Source organism: Poecilia mexicana, unplaced genomic scaffold (genome assembly GCF_051168715.1).
Source record: "Poecilia mexicana isolate PSO_F unplaced genomic scaffold, ASM5116871v1 scaffold_6, whole genome shotgun sequence".
NCBI classification, from domain to species: Eukaryota; Metazoa; Chordata; class Actinopteri; order Cyprinodontiformes; family Poeciliidae; genus Poecilia; species Poecilia mexicana.
In genome coordinates this window covers 29905804-29921018 of record NW_028263375.1, presented here as the reverse complement: position 1 = coordinate 29921018, position 15215 = coordinate 29905804, and the positions used below count along the sequence as shown (strand labels likewise).

Genomic DNA, 15215 nt, shown 5'->3' with positions numbered 1-15215 from the left:
ATATTTGAGTTTTCTGTGTTCAGTCCTGTTTCCCTGTGAGTCTCTGTCCTGTCCTCCCCGTTGATTGCTCCCCAGGTGTGTCTCATTCCCTTGATTACCCCGTGTGTATTTAAACCCTCCTGTTGTCTGTGTTCCTCGTCGGGTCCTTGTCGTAGTTCGTCACTCCAGTAGAACTGTTAAGTCCTGGTTTGTGTTTGTTCCGTCTGGTCCGTTTGACAGTTGCTACCGGTATTTAGCTGTGTGCTTGTTCCTGCCGTGCTGCCTGCCTTGGACTGTTTGTTTGCTTTATCATCATTAAATCTTCATCATCACCAATACCTGGGTCTCAGCGTCTCTCCTCACCACCAACACCCCCACCTCATGACAGAAGGACCCGACCACAACCGGTGAGGATCGCTATACTATGGACCCGTCCAGTAATAGAGATGTCGCTTCCCTCCAAGAGACATTGAAGGAGTTTGGGAAGGCTATGGCCGAGCCGAACTCTGCTTTTCGTCGGCTGGGTTTGGTCTCCCGGTTAGTTTTCGAGCTGGAGTATTGGGTCCCACGACTGCCGCATCTGGGACTGGAGAAGCTCCTGTTGGAGGCAGAGTGGGAACGCCAGACAACTCTGGCCGTCATGGCGGGCGCCCCTCTACCTCCCAAGCCCGTCCGCCCGTCTCCAGCCGCCTCCGTCCGCCCGTCTCCAGCCGCCTCCGTCCGCCCGTCACCAGTTCCCATGGTGATGGGGTTTCAGGCGGCCAGACTAGCCCCGGGACGACAGGCGGCACGGTTAGTGGCATGGCCTTCCCCCGGGCTCCCCGAGCCCGCTGCTGACGAGCAGCCGTCTGTTCCTGAGTTTCCCGAGCCCGCTGCTGACGAGCAGCCGCCAGTTCCTGAGTTCCCCGAGCCCGCTGCTGACGAGCAGCCGTCCGAGCTTCCTGAGTTCCTCGAGCCCGCTGCTGACGAGCAGCCCCCCGAGCTTCCCGAGTTCCTCGAGCTCGCTGCTGACGAGCAGCCCCCCGAGCTTCCCGAGTTCCTCGAGCTCGCTGCTGACGAGCAGCCCCCCGAGCTTCCCGAGTTCCTCGAGCCTGCTGCCGGAGCGCAGCCGCCCGAGCTCCCCGAGCCTGCTGCCGGAGCGCAGCCGCCCAAGCTCCCCGAGCCTGCTGCCGGAGCGCAGCCGCCCGAGCTCCCCGAGCCTGCTGCCGGAGCGCAGCCGCCCGAGCTCCCCGAGCCTGCTGCCGGAGCGCAGCCGCCCGAGCTCCCCGAGCCTGCTGCCGGAGCGCAGCCGCCCGAGCTCCCCGAGCCTGCTGCCGGAGCGCAGCCGCCCGAGCTCCTTGAGTCTGCTGCCGGAGCGCAGCCGCCCGAGCTCCCCGAGTCTGCTCCCCCCGAGTTTCCTGAGTCTGCTCCCCCCGAGTTTCCTGAGTCTGCTCCCCCCGAGTTTCCTGAGTCTGCTCCCCCCGAGTTTCCTGAGTCTGCTCCCCCCGAGTTTCCTGAGTCTGCATGTGCGCAGCCCGCTGCCGGTGCGCAGCACCCCGAGCTTCCCGAGCTCCTCGAGCCAGCTCCGTCCGAGCCTCCTGCCGGCTGGCCCCTCTGCCGGCCTTCTAGGGCCTCCAGCCGGCCCCACGGGCCCGAGGGCCTCCTGCTGCGGTGGCGGGAACGACCGCCGGACCCGGCTCCACGTCTCTGCTTCCTGCGCCGGCGGAAGAGACCGCCGGACCCGGCTCCACGACTCCGGTTCCTGCGCCGGCGACGCCCGCCGGACCCGCCTCCGGGACTCCGCTTCCTGCGCCGGCGACGCCCGCCGGACCCGCCTCCGGGACTCCGCTTCCTGCGCCGGCGACGCCCGCCGGATCCGCCTCCACGTCTCTGCTTCCCGCGCCGGCGGAGGAGACCGCCGGACCCGCCTCCACGTCTCGGCTTTCCGCGCCAGAGACGCCGCCCGCCGGACCCGCCTCTACGTCTCCGTTTCCTGCGCCGGAGACGCCGCCCGCCGGACCCCCCTCTACGTCTCCACCTCCTGTGCCGTGGGCGCCCCCGGACTGTTTTTCCTGTGTTTTCAGTTCCTGTGTGGATTAATTTTTGTTTCTGGACTCTGGCCCCTTCCGTCGCCCCTCCGCCCACCCCGTTGGGTTGTTTTTTGTTGGACTGTTTTTTCTATGGACTCTTGCCCTCCTTCCGTCGCCCCTCCACCCACCCTGTTGGGTTGTTTTGTGTTTTTGGACTTTTCTGTTTTTGTGGGCGTCTGGTATCCGCCCTTGAGGGGGGGGTACTGTCAAGATCCGTGTTTTTGTGTGTTTATATTTGAGTTTTCTGTGTTCAGTCCTGTTTCCCTGTGAGTCTCTGTCCTGTCCTCCCCGTTGATTGCTCCCCAGGTGTGTCTCATTCCCTTGATTACCCCGTGTGTATTTAAACCCTCCTGTTGTCTGTGTTCCTCGTTGGGTCCTTGTCGTAGTTCGTCACTCCAGTAGAACTGTTAAGTCCTGGTTTGTGTTTGTTCCGTCTGGTCCGTTTGACAGTTGCTACCGGTATTTAGCTGTGTGCTTGTTCCTGCCGTGCTGCCTGCCTTGGACTGTTTGTTTGCTTTATCATCATTAAATCTTCATCATCACCAATACCTGGGTCTCAGCGTCTCTCCTCACCACCAACACCCCCACCTCATGACACATATGTACTTTTATAGCCTAATAGAATCATTTTAATGTGAGTCTGGGCAACAGAAAGGCCGTTTTTTATTTCCTTATTATAATCTGTTGAATTACTGAAGTCAGACTTCTGAGCCTTCCTCATGTCCTCGAGCGTTTACCTAACTGTTCCATTAGCTCTGCTAAAGCATAAACCACTGGAGACTAAGACTCAGTAAAGCTGCTTAGGAAGAACAACCTCCATCATTTTAGTATAGAGACAGAAGAGTAGGGCTGCCTTTTTTTTATATATGCGTCAAGTTATATGCCATCAGTTTTTTTCACTTTTCACAGTTCTTTTTTTCTCTGTCTCTCTCTCTCTCTCTTTCTGGGACTATATAGATAGAGTAAAACCTGATATTAAATGTGAGCTTGTTCAAATATATGCCCCTTGTGTGATGCTGTTTTATCTGGGTTCTTTTGGGAGCAGCATCCTGAGGCCTGTGGAAAAAGAATTTGTAAAGGAGGGGGGGGTGGAAGGAGACTAAAGTAAATTCAGTAATTACTTTGCCTTTAATGTGGGGATAGAGATTGTCTATGGTAATGCTTATTAAAAAGGCATTTAGTTCAGCTTTGCTAAATAGTCTGGGTTAATTAAAACTTGAGGGGCCAGGAGTCACTCGAACTTTGACTGCTGCAGAACCATTAAGACTCAACAATTTTGTTTCAGGCTTTAAAAACAAGCTTATGTCTCCACAGGTGCTAAATCCAAAAAAGAAAGGGAAGAAGAAGAAGAAGTACCAAAACTCAGGAACGGTGAGTGGAAACTGTTTGACAAACAACCGCCAATCAGTATGTCAAAAATACATGTGAAAATATTACTGTAGAGATAACAATATACTATGATATACTCTATGATGTTAATTAGAGATGCTAAAACTTTTACCCAATTTTGTTGCTAAGAAAAACATTGAGATTATGTTATGTTATGTTAGTCTGCCTGCTGTGACATTAATTCAATATGTTAATGAGCTGTGTAAAAGAGCAATGACTGAACAATATTTTACTATTTTTAAAAATGAATTGTTTTATTTATTTATTTATTTTTTACAAATGAAACAGTCATTAGCAATCTTACATTTGGGATTACCATAGTTAGTGCAATTCGTGGTACAAAAACAACAGTATCAATGTCTATGGCTAACTTTTAGTCTTCTTCACTCAGTAAAGGGATCCACACTGAAGAGTGTTGGGTAACACTTTATTTGAAGGGGGTTGAATAAGACTGATATGACACTTTCATTAACATGACATAACACCTGTCATGAACATCAATAAGCCTTCATGAATATTTATGACTGTTGTCATAAAGCGTCATTCGGTAAATTATGACACTTTTAATACAAAGTTGACATTATTCAAAATGTCTTTGTTATGACAACTTGACATTAACCAGGAAATCATTACTGTTTAAACTTTACCTTTAATAACATAAAGTTACCTAATTTTTAAAATGCAATCAGTAATACTTTTATAACAAATTTATATCAGTAATAATTTGTGCTTTGTGTGGTGCAATCACTTATTGGTGAAAGATTCAGTATTAAAATCAATCTCTCTAGCTATCTTGTTAGCTGGGTATCTAGCTAGCTACCCAGCCAGCTATCGGTCATATTACATAGTTCATGCTCTATTTTGGTAAATTTTTCCTTATATTTGTCTATGGAAATCATTACCTTCTAGTCATCAGCAGTTTTTTTGATGCATCTATAATTTTTCTGAAGGTTATATATTCCAAAATATGAACTGACATAATAATGGTATAGCTTCATTACAAAACAAAAATAACTTCTAACCTCATATGTGAATCAGATTTTTTTTTACAAAAACACAGCCTTATATGGTGAAAAATGTCAACACACTCATTGAAAGAGAGAGAGAAAGAAGACTTAGCTTATGGAAATCTCAAATGGAGAAAAAAGCAAATGAAGTCATTTGTTGTGCATATAACTCCCTTGTAGCCACACTTGTAAATGGCCTGCAGCTAACAGCATTTTAATTATTGACTAATATACCAATCAACACTAATTAGTAATTAAAACTGAAGTGAATTGTTCAGCATGGTGTACCTCAGTCATTAGGGTTACACCTCGTTGTGTCTCTGCATATTCAGTTCACTGAAAGAGTCCCTTTATTAAAATGTATTAAAATTTGGTAACTCATCGCTAATCTGCAGATCAAAACATGTAAGTATGAATTTAAGAGACTAATTGAAAGATAATGACAATACAAACAATTGCCTTTATTCAAAGGTGACAGTATAAAAAATAATATAGTATTCTCTTGGTTGTAATCTTTTGCCATTTCATACTTTCATACCAGATAAGGAGGGGGGGAGGTTGTGGATTGCCTAGAATGTAAACAACAGGATTTTAAATTGAATTCTTAAAGAGACAGGAAGTCAGTGAAGTTGTTGTAAAATTGGAGTGATGTGATGAAATGAGGCCGTTTTGGTAATGATGCAAGCAGCAGAGTATTAAACCAGTTGAAGTTTATGGATAGATTTACGAGGCAAACCAATCAAGAGAGAATTACAGAAACCAATTAGAGAAATGACCAGCAGTGGACCAGGATGGAAGTAGAGTGCAGGGAGAGGGATGGACGAAGTTAGTTAATATTACGGAAGCGGAAGTGTGCAGACCGGATAATATGAGAGTGAAAAGAGAGACTACTGTCAAGAATGACACCCAGACTTTTAACTTGAGGGGTTGGAGAGACCAGAGAACTGTCAAGTGTGACGGGAAAGTTGTTGACTTTAAATAGAGTAGAATTAGTGCCAGTGAGTAGAAACTCTGTTTTGTCAGCATTTAATTTGAGGAAATTTGATGCAAACCAGGATTTTATTTAATCTAAACAGGAAGTGAGGGAGGGAAGAATCTGGTAAAAAGTCAAAAACAACTGGACAGATTGATAATGTCGTAATGAATAGCTGTGTGGTATTAACACTGCTAAAAATTGATGGGAATACTTTAGGTTGTTTACTGGTGTATCTTGCCAGAAAATAAAATCTTAAAAAGAGAAACTCCCTGCATCTGTTTCTCGCTTATTAGCTTTATTTATACAGAATTACAGAGCTCCACTTTGGCGCCACAACTTGTAAACACGCTTCCACTTTGATCCACTGGAGTGGTGAGAAAGCAATTAGTAAAGGCCCAAATCTACCTAAAACATCTGTTTGATCAGGCTTTTTAACAGTATCTATGTTGACAGTGAGTTTTCATATCCTCACCACATGGACAAACAATTTGACTGGAACAGCAATATGAAATCAATGACAGTCCAGAACGTAGAGCTTCTGTGATCATTTACCGTAATTATTGTTTAAATTAAAGAGAAGAGAGATCAAAATCTAAAAAAAGTCTTTATCTTTGAAATGCTAAAATTAGCTTTATATGCCTGATCTTTCAGAGTCACATAAAGACAGTTACAAATACAGCCTTCTACCACCTGATTTTGACAATGACTTGACAAACTCTAATGGCTGTTGCTGGTTTTCATAACTGTGTTTACAATGTTTCTTTATGGTTTCACCATGTGAAGCACTTCTTTGTTGTTGTTGAAACGTGTCATACAAATGAAGTGAGACTTCCTGTCTTACTGCCCTGCTCTTCTGACTGGCAGGTGACCCTCCTGTCCTGCCTGGTGGACACTGAGCTGTCCTTCCTGGACTACATCAGAGGCGGGTAAGTTCCCACTAACTGGTATGAAGTCGTACAGGATTAGGCAGCAGCGATGCTCTCATCATTAAATCTTGTGTCACTCGCAGTTATTAGTGTAGACTCTGCAGCGGCTCAGCCGGGCAGATTACCGGCGGCGGCGTTATCTCCCGGCTCCAACATTAAGACAGACAGCTGCCGATAACCTGCTGCTTTAATTGCTCTCTGCCGCATGCTTTGAAAACATGCCGCGGCATAATCTGACATGATTGATGGTTCCATGTTTCTCCTTATGCCATTTATTTTCTTTTTTGTAGGACACAGATTAATTTCACGGTGGCAATTGATTTCACGGCATCAAACGGTGAGTGTTTTACTGCTTCGCTCTTATAATTTGCATCTCCTCAGTGTATCGAATGGATGAATGTTTGGCAGTTAAAAGATCAGATCTGTGCAAATTGAACTCTTAGGGGAGTTCCTAGTCAGTCAGCTTGGCTTAATGACTTAATTTAGCTGTAAAAAAAATGAGGATTAAGAGTGTGAAATTTGACTGTTAGAAGTTTGTCATTTCAAACTTTGGAGTTTTACTCCAAAGTACTTTGCTTAGTCAGTGAATCACAGCGCTTGCATTTATTTATTTTATTTTATTTTTTTACAAATTACATTTCCAGTCTGTCAGGCTGCTTTTGGAAGCCCCAGCAGTAAACCAGCCCAGATGAGGAACGTCAAGAAGAAGACAGACAAACACAATTAGCTGTTCTGCGCAGAAGACTTTGTCACAGATGATTGATTGACTCTTTCTGGCAAAACGTGATTTAGCGGATTAATACAGAGTTGAACAATTTCAGAGCTTACGTAACGGGAAGAAAAATGGATGAGTTTCTGTATTGTAATCGAATCAGACTCCCACCACGCTGTCTTTGAGGAGGCTGAATACTCGGAATAAACCGAACAATAACCACAACCAGGTTTTCCATGAGCGTAAACTAATAACGCTATGCTAGAATCTAAAATTGGTTTCCTTTTTTCTGTTTGCCATTTTTTTTGTACCACAAATGTCAATAACATGATGTAGAGAGTGGCAGAGGACAGTTGTACCTAGATACGAGTAGCACTACTTTTACATATTTTTTCCTGAGGGAAAAGGATCTTGTTGGGGAAAAAAAGCTTTTTGATTCTGGTAGAGGAGCCTTAAAATGGCACTATTATGTGTTTCCAGCCACATGGTACCATTTTATTACACAATGAAGTAACTGTTACCTCCAGTTGTTATATAAATGCTTTTTCAATCATGACTTAAAAGAAGTTTGACTTCGTAATTTAACACCTTGAAATTGGCCCTCTGTATCTTTAAGAAACTCCTGCTCTTTCTGAAGCTCTGCTAGGGCTATAATCTATTATTTCAGTAATTGGATATTCTGTCAATTATTCTGACAATTCATCGAGTAATTGAATAAAAATTTTATCAAATAAAATGCTGGTAAATACTGCCATAACAGCAGTGTCAATATCAGATATTAACATCGGCACAACTCATAGGCCGATTCATAGGCAGAAAAGAGAGTGTTGCGCAACACAAATAATCACCTGGTCAGAACATGGTGTGCTAAGTAATAAAACATAATTTAACGAAGCTCTGAGGCAGATATTTTCCCTCGAGGAATTTTAATACATGAGGTACTCGAATCATTCGAGGAATCGTTAAAGCTCTAAACTCCGCCTTCAGAAAGTCATCACAACATGGCTCCTCTAGTAACCTGTTAACATCGCTTTTACCAACAATTCAAGGATTTCTTAAAGATGTTTGAAAGAATCAAAGTATGTTTTTGATGAAAGAATGACATTATAACATAACATGAAGCTGAAAGCTGAACGTTGATTTTATATAATTACCCTTCTTCAATGTCTTCGCCATCTGCACCAAAAACTGGAGTATTTCTGCAGGACATTTTCAACATTCTTAGTCTGGCTTTTAACTAATATTGACCTCATTGCCTTCAGGTTCTTCCATTTGAAACACAGCAAGTTTTCAAATTCTGGAACTCGTAGTCGAAACATAGCTTACTTCTCCCTAATCTAAATCCTGCACACTGAGGTGGTGGAGTGGAGCCAAAACCTGCTCTACATTCACTCTTCTCTGCGGTTTGTCCAGCCCCATGTTACAGGGATAAATGGACCTGCTGTGTTTCTCTGTCAGCTCATTTTTATGGAGGCAAAGCGTCACGTCAAACTAGTGAAATTCCACATTATAAATTCAATAACGGTAATTACTTTTAGCTTTTGGATTTCAGATTCCTGACAGATGTAACCGCTGCAACATAGTTTCCATAGCACCCACAAATCATAACACTTCAACTTTCGAGACATGTTTTATATACTTTTTTTTTTGTGGAGATGGAACATGTAAACATGTTATAACTGTTATATATTATGTGACAATTTTGAAGATAAGTAAAAAAAAACAAAAGAGAGAGATTTTTGGAAAAGTCTTTGAATATGAGCCACAGTGGTGATGATTTAAGAGAGTTGCACATATCTGAAAATGCTCCGTAGGTAAAAAAGGCCTCTCGGCTGCTCTACCGGGCACATAAATGGGTCATTATCAGGGTCCTGCAGGACATGGTGAAAGATGGAGGAGATCATTTTGACCATTAAGAAAACTTGCATGGAGCAGTTTCTACCACAAGCAGGATATTAACCCCCTGAGGATTAGGCGGTCACATAAAAACTGAATACAATGTGCTGAGAAATGTTTCAAAGTTTAAGGCGGCAATATTGTTTTTTTCAGCCACATAGTGTCATTTTACAGAGTCAAGTAACTGTGTTAACTTCTGTTGTTATAAAAAATGCTGCATATATCAAATGTGACTAATTTCTTGAAATTGGGCCTCTTTCTCTTTAAAAACTCCTGCTTTTTCTGAAACTCCACCTTCAAGAAGTCATCACAACATGGCTCCTCTATTCACCCTTTAACTATGTTTTTACCAGCTTTTCACTGAGAAGTAGCTCCTGTAATGAGCTTAGCAGATGCTCACTTCCACCAGGTGTTTGCTAATTGCTCCTGGCTAGTCTGAAGGAGCTGAGTGTGGAGTGCTGCTCTGGTAGGTGGAATCTTGGAAGCTTGGAAACTGCAGCTCAGAGGAAGAGCTGCTTCTCAAAGGTGGGGCTAAGTCCACCCAGGCGTTTTGTACAGCTGAACGGTTGCCATGGAGAGGAAAGGATTTCTCAAACATGCATGAAAGAATCAATGCAACACTCCAGGTGTGTTTTTGATAAGGGAATAACAGTGCAACATCATATAAAGGTTAAAACTGTCAATTTGACATAATACTGCCCTTCTAAAGGTTTTTACACAACGCTTTTTACCCTAAATAAAACAAAAGACTAATTACACATGCTGGTTGTTTTCTTTAAAATAATCTAGCAATTATGTAGAAGCAGTGGATGAAAAAAAGCAGAGTACGTAATTACTTATTGGCTCCTATATAATAGAATAAATCTTTAATTTTGAAAAATTAGGATTACAAAGGCTTGATATCACCTCAAGGTCACAGTTCCAGTCTGTGATCAGTTTCAAAATTCTTTCATTTTAACATTTACACAAAAACAGAACAAAGAAAGGAAACAAGGGGGTGTAATGTCTCCTCACTGTAGAGACATTACTTGTGTGTTCATAACTAAAAGGAAGATTTATTGGCTATTTTTTTTAACTATGTTAAGTAGCGGGAAGCTGAAAGTAATCGTCTTTAGTCTGACCTTTAGCAGACTTCCATAACAGTCTGGAGGATTTCTGGCACACTTTTATTTACAGCGCTCTGTTCAGAGACGTTTGCTGGCATATATTTATGTTCAGCTCTCTCTTTTGGCTCCCGCCACAGGATTTCAATCAAGTTCAGAGTCTGGACTTTGACAGGGTCGTTACTTCAACTTTGTAAAGCCGCCAACTCGCTGCCAAGAGCCTTCTCCTGGGAATCCTTCCAAAGACGCCACGCTTGTCCGGCCCTCCTCTAATTGTCCTGTCATGAACTCTCATGTTCAACACGCTAACTGAAGTCGCTGGGGTCTTCTGAATATTTCACAGTCTGGTATCAGGGCTAGCCTCAGGCTTTCTATAAATAATCTTTAGAAAGAGGATTTTAGCTCAGAAGTGATGGACCTCAAAGTGTCTGGAATTATCCTCCTAGTTCTTCCGAGATTGATGGGAGGCAACAATTGCTAACAAGAAACTCAGTGTAACATTTACCATATGTAGTTGTTTCATATATACTGAATAACAAAGACTCACACACATTTTTTTTCACTGTCTGAAGTTAAATCAGACCAAAGTTTTCTTGCTTTAGGTTAGTTAGAAAAGAATCCCAAAAGATTTAACCCAAGTCATACGTTTTAAAAGTGTTATTCTTGACATTGACCAATTAAATTATAAGTTATAAAAATGTGATTAAAAAATGCTCTAGCTCTATTTTCAGGCATTTGGAAAATAGAAATAATTTTGGTAATTCTAGCTGACCTAAAACAAGAAAAGTTTGATCTGATTTAACTTCATACAGTGAGAAAAAAATACGTACTTGTCTTTTTATTCGGTGTATTAGTACAACTGTGTATTCTAAAATGTAAGGCCTTTGAATTAAAAGAATATACTTCTTTTTTTTTTTTTTTTTTTTTTGCTTTTTATCATGTCTGTGCTTCATGTTTTCTGGTTGATAGAGCTCAGCTGTGGCCCAAACGAAATGTGTGCAGAGTTTACAAAAGCATGAAATGTAGAACCTGAACTCCTGGGTGTAGAAACGAGTTGAATCCTGTTTGAGACCAGGAACGGAGGAGGAGTCTGGTCACATCATGCACATGGCAAATGCGTTGTTTATGTCCAGTGAGCTCTCGAAAATGTAGACAGTATTTAGTAAATCCAGTGCCGGAGAATAGCTGTGCACATTATCAAGAAGTTGTTTTTTTGGGAGGATTTTTTTTTGTACAGATCATGTTTGATGAAAAATAACAGTTCTTGTTATGGGTTAGAAGCTGTGTGACCAAAATGCCAATGAGACCTGACTGAGTAAAAGAGAATGCAGAGACCTTCATCCTGGATGTAACGGAGATTACCACCATCAGCCTGTGCGACACTTGGTTACCATGGAGACTAAACATGGGTCGAAGAAGAGAAATTGCTGACCAGAGTCACACTTTCCTTTGGCGTTTCCTCCTGCTGCTTGAGCTTCCAGAGAGATGAGAGGTGTTACATCCCGTCTGCTGCTTGACCTCTGGCATCTGAAGGAAGATGATGCTTCATTGATGGCCTCAGTTTGGGTTCTTATATTTTTGAAGTTTTCTGTATGAGGCCTACTCCATAGGTAGCAGGATATCTGGTAAACCTGATAGATTTTTACGCAATTTGGCTTTTCATCCACACGTAACCTCTATTTAATATCACTAAAAATTATTGTTAACAAAAACTCTGACCAAATTAAAGATTTAAGAAATCTTCCTTTATGTACTTGAGTGTGGACTTTGGAAGCCGGAGATTCATTTTTATGTTGGTTCAGAGGCTTTTTTCTTTTTCTTTTTTCTTTTTTTTTTTTTTTTGGTGTTATTTTTTATGTTATTTTTTCATACTATGTGACAAATATGGTCTTTTTTAAGGTACCACACACTCTACGACCAAACTTGTTATTCCCAAGACCTTCCATTGCTGTGTGTGTCGTCTCTCGGGTTCTGAAAATCAGCCGACAATTTAAAAAATCTTGCTATGTGAACCAAGGATTACATCCAACCTGAATCATATGCTTGAGTTACCTCTTCATCTTGCCATCAAGTTTGGCAAAGGCCTCGTAACAAGCCATTCATTTTATTCAGGTGTGTTGGAGCAGGGTTGCATCTAAAACTTGCAGGACATTAGATCTCCAGAATTAATGTTGGAACCCCCTGAATTAAATGAATCTTTTTTATTTTGAACTACTTCTGTTAGTTGTTAAGTCTCAAGAAAACCAATCACACTAACAGTATTCCATTAGTGACACGACTCCTAAGCATGGAAGATTGATAAGGTCTAAAAATCACTGCAACGTTCTCCTTACTTTCCATATGTTCCGTGCCATTGCATGCTCATTTATCTCAACAATTGCGCCATCTGTTATTTATAAGCCGCTCCATTCTGCAGCTGTAATTTTTACAACAGGTTTCACAAATTCACCAGCACACCAAATGCATCACTCAGCATCTGAATCTATCTTGCCTCCAGTTCTGCCGGGGCTGTAACAAATGTTTTTGGATCTAGATCTACACTGCGTGATGTGATATGAATCAAACGCAGGGGAAGGAAACATAACGACAGTATGTTGCTAACCTGTGTTTTGTTGTGTTGCTGTGCTTGGGGCGCAGGCAACCCATCCCAGCCCACCTCGCTCCATTACATGAGCCCGTACCAGCTGAATGACTACGCCATGGCCCTGCGCGCCATCGGGGAGATCATCCAGGACTACGACAGCGACAAGTTGTTTCCTGCGCTGGGATTCGGTGCCAAGCTCCCACCAGACGGGCGTGTCTCCCATGAGTTTCCCCTGGTGAGGAAAGATTTTTCACAACACACAGCCTAACGTCAGGCCACGTACTGTGGATCATCCTACTATGTGTATTTGGATTCAAGTTCAGTTTTTTTTTGCATTGTGCAGTTCAAATTTGCCTTTAATCCTCAGAATCATCAATACACATCAAACATGTTGGTCGGTGTTCTATTTATTACTAATCAAAGGCAACTTTAAACAGGTGTGTTTTTAGTCTTGATTTAATGGAACTCAGTGTTTTGGCTTTTTTGCAGTTTTTTGGAAGTTGGTTCAAGATTTATGGTGCATAGAAGCTCCAAGGTTCATCTCAGCTAAGTAGACTGACTATGTCTCAGGGTCTGTATTATAAGTTGCAATATTATTGAGTTGCAAAGAAAAAAAATCTATTTATTTTCATTGTAAGTTTTTCACGTTTGCCTTTTTATTTTAACTTTTCAGTTGATGTTTAGATATTGTTAATAATGCTTTCCAATAACATATTTACCTAGTTATATGCTCAATTTCCTGTCAACTTTAAACATTTTTAAACTCCAAAACACGGTGGACGGCTGCCCTACCTACACCTCATATCAGTTATTTTATTTTAGTGATTTCACTGTGATTATATTATATTTTTAGCTTTTATTTCAGTGGTTTTTATTATGTGACTGTGGCTTACACCTAATTAAATCTAAATTAACAATTCAGAATTTTCACAAAAGATAAAAAAAATGTAAATTAATTCTCTTGACCCACTCAAAATATCTGATCACATACTGTGCATGTTACACGTTTAATATTTGCATGCGTAGCTGCATCAGTGCAGTATCTCATGGTGAAGGTCACTTCCTTCAGACTCTGGGACTTTGATCCCCCTATAAAATCTGAAAAGAGGAATAACAGTCCAGTCCTTATTTAACCCAGGTGAGACGGTTTTGAGGTTCAGGAGTGGCATAAACATAATGAGTGTTGCAGTTGGAGTCCATGTCATGTAAATGTCTCTGTGTGTCCCTGCATTGTGAATCTCCCCCGAACTCTTGAGTTGGTTCTGGTTTGTAATCCGTTTAAGGACGTGTTTCTTTCTCCCTGTTGTGTAATTTTTTACAGCACACTTTTAAATTTCTCTCAATCATCAAGAGGCTTGGCACATTTCTAAATCAGTGACCTTTTGCATCATATTGTGCATTTGGAGGGTTTTATTGTTACTGCCTGCTGAACAGCAGTCCTCCTTATGACTATGTAGATCATAATATGGCCATAAACAACACATTTCTGTTTGTTTTTTCCAGTCTAATGTAATAGTTACATTATGTGAGAAACTTTACTTTGGGTTTTCATTTGCCGTAAGCTATAACCATCTAAATCGCTGTAATGCATCTAAAGGGAAGCGAGGCACCTTTATGGGTAGGATTTTATATTTGACAAATCCTCGAATTCTCACTTTGAAAAAATATAAATCCAAAAGCATTTATTGTCAGTGTTTGTTTGGGGAAAACAACCGCTCTGTGTTTGAATAAAACAACTATCATCTCATGGATGAGATTTTATTGCTGCATCCACCAATACTAGCTGCAATTCAACCGTGAAAAGAAGATAACATGCAAACTGAAGATATCTTGTTGTCCTAGGTCTGTTTTAAAGGAGAGTTATAGCTACTTTTGGACAAATATTTAACCTTATTAAAGGGAGTGTTGTGTTGGCAGTTGATGGAAAAAGGAGTTCAACATAAAAAAAAGAAAAATGTACGGACACAAATTCCAGTCATAAACGTTTTGTACTTGTAACTCAGACTGTGTAGTTGTGTTTGTTGATGGTCTCTAAACGAACCGACGCGTTCTGTAGCGAGCACACAGAGTCTCTACAAACACCGTTTCTATGACGGCACTGGTTGATCGTTAAGTTTGAGACTGACATGAAATTGACCGACCAGCTGAAAGGTTGAAGGTTGAAACTCACACACAAGCGAGGGAATGTGAGGCATGATGTTTTGCATGATGTTTTTCACTTTTTACCTGTAAAAAGCCCTCAACAACAAAAAATGGGTATTCTTTACAAATACAAATCTTTTTTAAACATACAATTCTCGTCTATTTTGTTTCACAGGGTTACAGACTCTTGATTTAGCAGTACAAAATATTTATGGTGGGTATTTGTGCCTATATAAGCGCATCTAGGGAGAATGCTTGAGTCAGTTATTTAGCTACATTTGAATTTATTGCCATTCTCCAGATGGAAAAGTGCTGAGTCCTTCACTTTGTCTGACTTTTCATAGGTCATCCATCCATCACGTTTTCCAAAAGAAAAGGTACCCTGACTCCTCCCTGGCTCCACACAGCCGTCTTGGTCGGTTTACTCTTCCG

General features: G+C 41.8%; 1 protein-coding gene across 1 annotated transcript in view; it reads left to right on the top strand.

Moving 5' to 3' along the window:
• LOC106920738 (copine-8-like) overlaps positions 1 to 15215 on the top strand; it is a 91083-nt gene that overhangs the window by 62983 nt on the left and 12885 nt on the right. Inside the window, exons 12-15 of the mRNA XM_088006566.1 lie at positions 3363 to 3419; positions 6285 to 6346; positions 6637 to 6683; positions 12695 to 12876. Coding sequence (XP_087862692.1) covers positions 3363 to 3419; positions 6285 to 6346; positions 6637 to 6683; positions 12695 to 12876 — 348 coding nt within the window. The remainder of the gene's footprint in view (positions 1 to 3362; positions 3420 to 6284; positions 6347 to 6636; positions 6684 to 12694; positions 12877 to 15215) is intronic.